Below are 11,301 nucleotides of genomic sequence, written 5' to 3' on the forward strand. Positions count from 1 at the left end.
AAAATTAAAGTAAGAACATATAATAAGGCATTGTTAATTAAAATACAAAAGTGTACCATCATAATTAAAACTAACATAGACGTGGAACATACTACTGTTCCATCGATATGGAACATAAAACTAACATAGATACGGAAGAGCACTGTAGAAATTAAGTGAAATAATTTTAGTAGCTTTACTGAGAATGTAAATGACACACAATAAAATGTACATATTTAAAGTGTACAATTCGATAAGTCTTGATGTATGTCTATATCTATGAAACCAACACCACAATCAAGATAATGAACCTATCCATTACCCCACTGTTTCCTATTCCCTTTTATTATATAATCTCTTTACCCCATCCCTCCCCAACCCTCAATTCTTCCTGTGACTACTGCTGTTTTCTGTCACTGTATTAGTTTGCTAGGGCTGCTATAATAAAATACCACTGACTGGGTGGCTTAGACAACAGAAATTCATTTTATCACAATTCTGAAGGGTAGAAGTTCAAGATCAAGGTGTCCTCAAAATTGATTTCTTTGAGTAATCTCTCCTCAGCTTGTAGATGGACATCTCTTCCATGTGACTTCACATGGTTTTCTCTCTGTATCCATCTGAGTAGAAATGTCATCTTAAAAGGACGCCAGTTAGATTGGATTAGAGCTCACCCTCATGACCTCATTTTCAATTAATTACCCCCTTAAAACACTATTTTCAAAAACAGTTACATCCTGAGGTACTGAAGGACAGGACTTTAACAGATAATTTTGGGGGGATCCAGTTCAGTTCATAACAGAAGCTGGGATTAGTTTGCCATTTCTAGTGTTTTATACGAATGGAACTCTTTCTAAATGAACTCTTTTTTGTTTGACTTTGTTCACTCAGCATATTTATCTTAGATTGATCCATTCATGTATCAATAGTTCATTTCTTTTCATTCCTGAGTGGCATTTCATTGGCTGGACACACACATTGTTTATCCATTCACCTGTTGATGGACATCTGGGTTATTTCCAAGTTGAAGCTATTAAAAATAAAGCTGCTGTGAACTCTTTATTTCTCTTGGGCAAATTACCTAATGGCTGGGTCATTTGAGAGGTGTGTGTATAACCTCATAAGAAACTGCCTGCGATATTGGGATTTATAATAAGAAATATATATATATAGTCTTTGTTCCTCTCAGTTCCTGGCACAGAGCTCCTAAACTCTTGGAATTTCCTAAATGAAGAGAGTGATAAAGGCCCCTTTGTTCATAGGCGGCTTTTTTGGAAAACCCCTCGGTAACCTAAGGATGGGCTGGTTGACTGGGGAACCAATTATGAATAAAGGGTTGGAACTTTTAGTCCTACCCCAGCTTCCTGAGAGGAGAGAGGGGCTGAAGGCTGAGCTCAATCACGGATGGCCAGTGATTTAATCAATCGTGCCTATGTAATGAAGCCTCCATAAAATCGCTGGACAAGATTTGGAGAGCTTCTGGACTGGTTAACACAGGGAGATTCAGGGAGAGTGGAGTGCTCAGAGTGAGTGGGAGCTCCATGCCCCTCTCCCCATACCTTGCCCTTTGTAAGACGTTGCCTGGGTTCTCTCTCTCTGTACCATGGCCTAAAACCTCTCTCCAGACATTAAGCTGGGGTAATAGACTCACAACATCTGTTTCCCATCTTGCAGTGATCGCTGTCCTTTGTTTTCTAACATCCATTGTCTTGAAAACCATTGTTTCATGTATTTTGCCTGCATTTTTGGTTATTTCAGGAGGGACGGTAAATAAACTCCCTGTTATTCCATCTTGAGTGGAATAACAGAAGTCTGAAGTAATAATTTAAAAACAAATACAAAACAACATAATGAAAAAAAAACATGAGTGTTTTTATAGATTTTTTTTTTCAGTTAGGATCACAAAATAAGTCTAGATTGCCCTGATGTTGACGCCGTCTGCAGCACTATCTTGACTCCTACTGGAGATTCTCTGATCCCAGTCATCTCTGTATCTTTATCTCTCATGTCTTGTTGAGATAGTCAATCTAACCTTTAGAAAATGCCCGGTGCCTTCTTCCCACCATGTGGAAATGGACAATCACAAACTGATATATACAAAGATCATTCTTCATAAACATTCTAATTTTGAGAAACTGTTTGTCTCATTACTTTTATATGCTGATCTAGGTTTGTTAACCTGCTTGTGTGAATATACTTTTATTTGAAGGTTTGTTCAGCAAATCTTTGCAGTGGCTAAATTTACAAGTTACAAAAATAGAGGGGTACTATCAGAGGAGAAAGAGTTTAAACAAAAGCTGACAATAGAATTATACATGAAGAGAAAAGTTTTTCTTAAAGTAAAGGAAGTACATATATGAAACACATACCAAAGATACATTTTCACTGAAAAAATAAAATGGAATCCACCAGAAAACTTTAAGAATTAATGAACAAGTTCAGCAAGGTTGTGGGATACAAGATCAATAAAAAAATTCTTTCTACACAATAGCAATGGACAATCTAAAAAGGACATTAAGAAAACAGCTCTATATACAATGGCATCACAAAGAGTAAAATCTCAGTAATAAATTTACAAGAGAAGTTCAAGAACTTGGGCAAAACTGCATTGCTTGTTGAAAGACATTAAAGAAGACATAAATACATGGACAGACATTACATATTCATGGATCAGAAGACTTAATAATGTTAAGACGGCAATTCTACACAAATCTACAGATTGAACATAATCCCTATTTGTTTCTCCAAAAAATATACAAATGACCAACAAGCACATGAAAAAATGCTCTTTATTAATTATGGTTATATAAATCAAAAGCACAATGAGATACCCCTGCACACCCACTAGGATGGTTACAGTCAAAAAAGACAGACAACAAATTTTGGTGAGGATGTGAAGAAATTGGGACCCTCACACATTGCTGAAAGGATTGTAAAATGGTGCAGCCACTTTGGAAAAACAGTTTGCCAGTTTCTCAAAATGTTAAACATAGAGTTACCATATGATCTAGCAATTCTACTGTACGGTACATGTTCAAAAAAATTAAAACGGGGAGGGGGAAGGGTAAGCTGGGACGAAGTGAGAGAGTGGCATGGACATACATACACTACCAAATGTAAAATAGATAGCTAGTGGGAAGCAGCCGCATAGCACAGGGAGATCAGCTTGGTGCTTTGTGACCACCTAGAGGGGTGGATAGGGAGGGTGGGAGGGAGATGCAAGAGGGAGGAGATATGGGGATATATGTATATGTATAGCTGATTCACTTTGTTATACAGCAGAAACTCACGCAACACTGTAAAGCAATTATACTCCAATAAAGATGTTAAAAAAAACCCACAAAAACACAGGTCCACACAAAAACTTGTATTCTAATGTTCACAGCAACATTACTCATAATAGCCAAAAAGTAGAAACAACCCAAATGCTCATCAAATGACAGACGGGTAAATAAAATATGGTATAGCCCTTTAATGGAATAGCATTCAGAAATAAAAATGAAAGATGTACTGATATACACTACATAATGAATGAACCTTGAAAACATTATGCTAAATGAAGAAAGCCTGTCACAAAAGTCCACATGTATAATTCCATTTATATGAAATGTCCAGGATAAGCATATTCATAGAGACAGAAAGCAGATTTATGGTTGACCCAGCCTGCGGGGCGGAAAAAATGGGGAGTAACTGCTAATACATACGATTTTTGAGGGGGGGATGGAGATATTCTAAAATTAGATCGTAGTAATGGTTGCACAACTCTCTGACTATACTAAAAACCATGAAATTGTGCACTTTAAAAGAGTGAATTTTATGGCATGTGAATTACACTTCAGTAGAGCTGTTATAAAAAATAAATAAAATGGAGTGCAAGTATTTGAAATAAACTTAAAAAGCCAAAAATGAATGCATTTTACTATTTGCCTTCAAGTCTACTACAAGGTTCAGTTTTATAAAGTGAGTACATTTTCTTGTGCCAAAATCTACTATGTTTTCAATCAACTCAATTAGTGTTGTTTTCCTTTTCCTCAATTAGCAAAAACAGTTAAAATATTTAGTCTGATTAGTTTCATAATATAATAAGCATATCGGTTATTATTCTTCTAGGAAAAACATCTGTAACTTTACTAATAACACTTTCAGTCTTTTAGTTATCTGTTTTTATGAAAATCTTATCCATAGTTAATCTAAAAGGTAAAAGAGGAAAATAGAGTGGCAAGAAAAATTAAAACTTAATGCCAGTAGAATGAGAAGAATGTAACAGGGTATGAACTTCCTACTTGTTTTAATATGCTTTCTTTCTTTGCAATAAGCACATTCTAGGGAAGAAGGCACTTCCACTGCCACTCCTGAGAACAAATAAAGTATTTCCCTAATCTGTGTAAAGACTCATCACTAGCCCATAGGCTATTGAGCTAAGCATTTGTGAAGGAAATTTAAGAATAGGACATTTGATTTGTGTGCCACTATATAAAAAGAAAATGTATGTATAGGGCTGAAAGCATGTGGAGAGAGGTGAAATAGGGGCTGATTCTTGGGATATAAACGTAGAAAAAAAATGTCAGAGAAAGTAGGAGCCTCGTGCCCCCAAAATGCCAGATGAATGGACTAAGGATTACTGGGAGGCCTTACTGGCTGGCTAGCTCCCCCGCCTTCACAAAGGTTAACTCCAGGCCCCTACACACACCAACTCCCTTGGCAGGCATGCTGGCAGACCCCCAGCTTGAGAGCTGACTACCAGCTGAGTACAGAGGTTTCACTCAATGGCTTAAGTTTTGTTAAGGTCCCAGTAGGGCCTTCGGACACCTACCAGAGTAATGAGGGTGCTGAACTAAGAAACAGCCACATTCCCCGCTCCACTGTGACATGTAGTGACGGCCACTCTTTTCCTCCCTAAAATATGAAAAGACAAAACGAAAAAGAAGAAAAAAATTCTAAATGTCGCCCTTTAGCTAGCTCACGGGACTCATTATTTAGCTATAGGCCCTCAATCCCAAACTGACCCTTTTATGGCTTCTGTGTTGACGCCAGGACTGGAACTTTGTGAATTACATTTCCCAGATTCCTTTGCCGGCTGGCTGTTAAATTCTGCCAATAGGAGGCACTAGAGGGAGACTAGAAGTTCAGAGGAAGAGAGAGGGACTTCTCTCCTGTTTTTTTTCCTGTTCCTGCCTGTGTTGACCCAGCTTCTTTCAGCACCCCCAGCTTCTCCCTCCCTCCCCCTGCCGCCCCCAACTCCAGGTAGCCAGGCAGGGTTCACTTCTCAGATGCGGATGGATACCCAGTTCTAGAAGGGCCCTTCCTCCCAGGAGGTGAACGATAATCCCAGTAGCCTTCCTTCCGTTTCCCCAGATCTAGAGGCAGCTGTTGCTTCTGCTGTCAGCTCTGAGTATCTCCCCTGTTCAAATACCTAGTGTTTTTCTTTTTTCTTTTATCTTTCTTTTCCTGACTGATACAATACTAAGCTCTGCTAGCTGTAACATGTAAGGGCATCCAACACTTCCTTTACAAAGATATGGAAAGGCTGAACCGAAAAAGAAAAGAAAAACTGGTAAGTTTTGCTCCTTAGTTAGTTCAACCCATATCATCTTCCTAATTAAATTTTGAAGTCTCTCAGTATGAACATGCCATATTTGTTTTTCAACATGCCTAAACACCACCTGTATAGCCTCTTCTACCAGTGAATGAATTCCCATATAAAATAAATATTTGAGTTTCTTTTTCTTAGCGTATGTCACATATTTTTATAAAAGTAAAATTAACTTTAGCTGTACGTAATTTCCATTGCATCTGTAGAGCTAAAGGTCACTTAGTAATATATTTCCATGCCATTCCCCAGATTAAAGTAAGAGACTACCAAATTCCCATCATCAGTCATCTATTCTGAACCAAAAATCTCTTCTCGTGATTGTTACATTGTTAAGTGGTCTCCTTTCATCTGGAGAACTGGCAGAGCTTCCTGAGACACTATATGCCCTCCTCCTTCTCTGGCTAAGGTGTATTTTGAGTACAGCAGAATAAGGTAGATGGTATTTCTTCAAGATGGGTATTTAGGAAAATCCCATAAATACTCTGTGCCAGTTACTGATTCATTGTCTCTCAGTTCCCAGTTCACCTTTCATTCATTGCCTGCTCTATGATAATGAAGCTGGACTTCCTCCTTTGTCGGTTGGCATGATGCTAAGCTTTGTCAGTAGAGGGGGTTGGGAGAACGCTGGAGGAGAAAGGAGTTTCTCTTGCTGGTTGAAGTCCAGTCTTCGCCTCAGGTTCTTGCCGTGGTTAGCAGCACCCAGCACCCTTAGCATATAGCACCTCCCTATGAGCAGCTTCTCATGACACCTCTTGGGTGACTTCCCAGCAGAGTGCTGGAGCCAAGGTGTTTCCCCGTGAACAAGTTCTCCCAGCAACTCTGGGGGTAGGTTTCCAGCAAGTTTCACCAGTATGGCACCCCGGACACTTTGCCATCTGGTGAACGAAGGCCATGCTATTTCCAACGAGCTCTGGATGTCCGCACTAAGGGGTCCCTTCCTTGATGCTGTAGCTCAGCCTTGTGGGGAGTGACCACTCCCTAAATCTGCTATTTGCATATCCTTTACAGTTCTCTTTACTTCTTACCAGTCAATCTCTTTTTACTCCAATCCCGTTATATTTAATAATTCTTTATGTTGAGATTTCCCTGTTCAGATTACTATGTGGTTTCTCTCTCCTGCTTGGACTCTGATGATGCATACTCATTTGCTATGCTTTGCCTCATTCCATCTGTTACCAATACAAAACTAAGCAAATGGGCTTCCCTGGTGGCGCAGTGGTTAAGAATCTGCCTGCCAATGCAGGGGACACGGGTTCAAGCCCTGGTCTGGGAAGATCCCACATGTTGTGGAGCAACTAAGCCTGTGTGCCACAACTACTGAGCCCACATGCTGCAACTACTGAAGCCCACATGCCTAGAGCCTGTGCTCTGCAACGAGAAGCCACCACAATGAGAAGCCCGTGCACCGCAACAAAGAGTAGCCCCCGCTCGCCGCAACTAGAGAAAGCTCACGCGTACCAATGAAGACCCAACGCAGCCAAAAATAAATTAATTAAATAAATAAGTTAAAAAAAAACCTAAGTAAATATCAAGCATCTTCTACGAATAGTGAAACTCCGGAATCACAGCATAAATATATATTAGAGGGGGAAGTGAAGTTTTTAAAAGGCTTGATTCATGTTAGTGTAGATTTTTAGCCCTTGTCCTATCCCATTCCTGCTTTGATTAGACAATTATAGACTTAGCTAGCTTTTTTTTTTTAACATTCGTTTAAGATTCTCTTATATACATATTTAAATTAGTACTTAAATGCTCATTAACTGGTAGCTGTTAATTCAATTATAAAATTAGTTTCTAGTATCTTTGAAAAGCCATCACATTTTACTGTTGTTTTATTTTTTATTGGAGTATAGTTGCTTCACACTGCTGTGTCAGCTTCTGCTGTACAGCAAAGTGAATCAGCTGTACGTATACATATATCCTGTCTTTTTAAATTTTCTTCCCATTTAGGTCACCAGAGAGCACCAAGTAGAGTTCCCTGTGCTGTATAGTAGGTTCTCATTAGTTATGTGTTTTATACACAGTAGTGTATATATGTCAATCCCAATCTCCCAATTCATCCCACCCTCCCCTCTTTCCCCCTTGGTATCCATACGTTTTTTCTTTATGTCTGTGTCTCTATTTCTGCTTTGCAAATAAGATCATCTATACCATTTTTCTAGATTCCACATTAGCTAGCTTTTAAACCTCAGGTTTAATGCTGCACATCTGTTGTCCTGTCTGTCCTGCACTGCTGCCCTCTCATTTTGGAAAATGCAGTCATTTCTTTGATGGGTCTGCTCCCTTCCATTCCCACTGACTCTTCTAAATGTGTGATTCTATTGAAGGCTGCAAGTACCCATCCTGTTATAGGATTGGGCACAGGACATGAGTCAGAGACTTTGCTTAGGATTTTTCTGGATTGGAAGTTAAAGAAGTCATTTCCTCTCTGGCCAAGCTAGGAAGATGTAAACTAGGAGCTAGTGGTAACTATGGGTCCAGCTTTGTGGAAAAGGTCAATCTAAGAAAATGAAGCTGATATACAGAAAAAAAAAAAAAAAGCAACAATAGGAGGAAAGAGAAAAAAAAATTGTTGGAGTTAGAGTGCTTGGGTTTTGTATTATCAGAGGCACAAGTGTGCCCATGCCCTTCCCACAATTTAGTTAGTTGAACCAACCAGTTCATTTTTTCACTAAGCTACTTTGAGTTAGGTTTCCATCACTTTTAATTAAGAATTCTAAAGTGTTATCTTTCCTGAAGACCCCTGACTACATACTTACTTCCATTCTTTAATTCCTTCAGCGTACTTTATCTGTACTATTTACTGTGCTAACTACTGTACACTGTGCTTTTTCCCTAACTGCCCATATGGTACAACTTAACATTTAGCTAATAGTACATAAGGCCATATTTGTGTATATACATTCTGTTCTTACCAGTTAGATGGTAATCTTCACATCTTTTACAGTGCCATGCACATGGTTTGCTGATTAGCTGATGGATGGGAATTCCCTGGGGCTATAAATGTGGTGATCTGTTTCCCTTTTGGGGTCTTGTTTAACTATATATTATGGTAAACCGTGCGTAGGAAATATTCAAATAGCATACTGTGATAACAATAGTCTCTATTTATTTTTAAAATTTACATGTTTTATTTATAGATACATATTAATGAGATATAGTTGATTTATAATATTATATTAGTTTCAGGTGTACAACATAGTAATTCAATATGTTTATAGATTATACTTCATTTACAGTTATTATAAAATATTGGCTATATTCCCTATGTTGTATAATATATCCTTTTAACTTACTTATCTTATACCTAGTAGTTTGTACCTCTTAATCCCTTACCCCTATCTTGGTCCTCCTCCCACCCCTCTCCCCACTGGTAACCACTAGTTTTTTCTCTATATCTGTGAGTTTGTTTCTTTTTTGTTATATTCACTAATTTGCTTTACTTTTTAGATTCCACATATATGTGATAACATACAATATTTGTTATCAAAGGAAGTTTTGCCATTTGTAAGAACATGGATGGACCTGGAGGGTATCATGCTTAGTGAAACAAAGTCAGACAGAGTAAGACACGTGCATTATGTGAGATTCTATTAGGGCTCTGTTATATTTACGAAACTATGTTTTGTTACATGATCTTATTTAGTTGAAACACTAGGAAGTATTGTTTCCATTTTAACTCTGAGAATACTGAAGGTAAATTAACTTGACAGAGTTAAGGTTCACCAAGTCTTAACTGACTCCAAGTTTCATCCACTATGCTGTGCTGCTTCACCTGTAACGTATATTTTCTATATTTTGAAAGAAAGACTTCTAAATGTATATTGCATATACTTTTACCTTTAGCTACAGGAAATGGTTTAGGAAGAATAATGGTTTAGGTGGATTCTCAGGGTACCAAATAGTCATTACTAAACGTTGGACATCACAAAGACAATTCTTTTTTTCCTTTAAAAGTTCTGAACTACTCAAGATTTACCTGCCAGTTTAATGGTGTACGCAAGATGGGATGGGGCAGTGTTAGGAATGTGGTCTCATCAGCCTGATTTACCTTGGATGTTACTCTATTTTGCAGTAAAGAGAAACCTTGACCACAGCCTTCAAATAAAACTAGTGGCCATTTAAAGCTAGTTTTATTCTTCTGAGAAAATTATAAAACAGATACATACAAATAGGCCTGTAGTTGGCCTAGCCTTAATATTCCCTGATCAAATTGCCTTCTCTTATTTTTGTTTAAATTGTTCTTGATATATAGGAGACCATTTCGATTTTTATATCAGATTAAGTTTACACATTGATTAAGATACACAGAGCAGCATTTTCTCAATAATTAGCACATCTTGGGGTGTGGGTTTATTAAACTCATAGTCAAAATTACTTTTAAAGAGCTTTTGTGGTAAGTCGACCCAACTAATTCCCTTTTTTCCTAAGCTACTTTGAGCAATTACCCGTAAAAATATACTTGCTGGAGTTTTTATTGCTAGTTTTTTAAAAAGGACTATTGTTGATGAAAGTAAAGTAATTGCAATTCATTTGCTGTAGTTCACATTTCAGTTCTACATCTGTTCCGGGAGAGAAGCTTGAAAAGGTTGGTGGAGCTGTATTGACTACTTGCAGTCAGAAATTGTTTCGGTAGCTCTATTTATGATGTCAAAACAGATAGAAGAAAAGCAAAACATCTGTTATATCATTCAAGTTTTTGTTCTCAAGTGTGGCAAATAACTGATTTGTGTTATTATCACACAACAGACTAAGTTTTGCTTTTATTCTTCTCTATCTTTTAACTGAAATTACAAGTCATCCAGAATTCAAAGGCTAATTTTGTACCAATTAAGAAGGAGCAAGGATAAAAATTTCCCTCTGAAAAGCATCATAAAGCTGGACCAATTAAATCAGGCCTCACTTGATGTTGAATCTGACTTTAGAATCAACACTGTTAAAGGAGATTCTAGTGAAAGCTTAAACCCTTAGAAGCCTTTTGTTTTAGATACATTCCTATGATTTGGCCTACATGCAGAAGACAGTCAATCTACAGATGGGCACACATTCATGGGTGGACTGCTCGGTGTTGCAAACACGCACATTCAATCAAAACCTTTCCTCAACTGGGCAGATTTTCACATATGGACCCCAAGTGACAGGACACACACTTACATACCTCTCTGATGTTTCTGAAGGACATCTTAGAGGGACTTTTTCCCTATGACTGATAACACTAAGGAATTGTACGTGTATTTACTTCTGTCCTTTGAGATTTTCCAATAGCTCAGTTGAATTCTTTTTTTCTGATTGCTGCTGAAATGAAAAAGAAATTCAGACTAGCAGATACACTTTTGCCCTTGGAAAACACTCTTTATTACAATCTTAACTCTTAACAGCAAGAAAGAACTTCAAATGCATTTAAGTCATCAAGGGCCACACCAGAAAGTAGAAAACTTTTCTGCTCGGAGGGGCTGAAAATTAAGGGCAAATCTATAACTTCCCCTCTCCCACCCTACCCTCTCTCCATGTTCTGCCAATAAAGAAAACAAATAAAAAAAAAACCAAAAAAAAAAAAAAAAAAAGAAAACAAATCAGTCTCTTTCTCAAAAGCTGGAGGGGAACATTGAAGAGAGCCTCAGAGAGCAGAAAAATATACCCCCAATAGACACTGAGAAAATGTCTAAATCGACTAGCCCCAGACCCATGAAGCAGTGTGTGTACCACTGTTTCCCTATGTGGATTTTTCT

General features: G+C 37.9%; 1 protein-coding gene across 2 annotated transcripts in view; it reads right to left on the reverse strand.

Moving 5' to 3' along the window:
* The window catches only part of OTUD4 (OTU deubiquitinase 4), a 60,040-nt gene extending 49,286 nt beyond the window's left edge, over positions 1 to 10,754 (reverse strand). Inside the window, exon 1 of one of the 2 annotated variants that reach the window (XM_027117090.1) lies at positions 10,731 to 10,754. In XM_027117090.1, the coding sequence (XP_026972891.1) occupies positions 10,731 to 10,754 (24 nt within the window). The remainder of the gene's footprint in view (positions 1 to 10,730) is intronic. The other variant, XM_027117089.1, reaches the window with a different exon arrangement.
* Between the last annotated feature and the right edge of the window lie 547 nt (positions 10,755 to 11,301).

This window comes from Aethalodelphis obliquidens, unplaced genomic scaffold (assembly GCF_003676395.1).
Source record: "Aethalodelphis obliquidens isolate GAN/ISIS:26980383/991018 unplaced genomic scaffold, ASM367639v1 scaffold17, whole genome shotgun sequence".
In the NCBI taxonomy this organism is placed as follows: domain Eukaryota; kingdom Metazoa; phylum Chordata; class Mammalia; order Artiodactyla; family Delphinidae; genus Aethalodelphis; species Aethalodelphis obliquidens.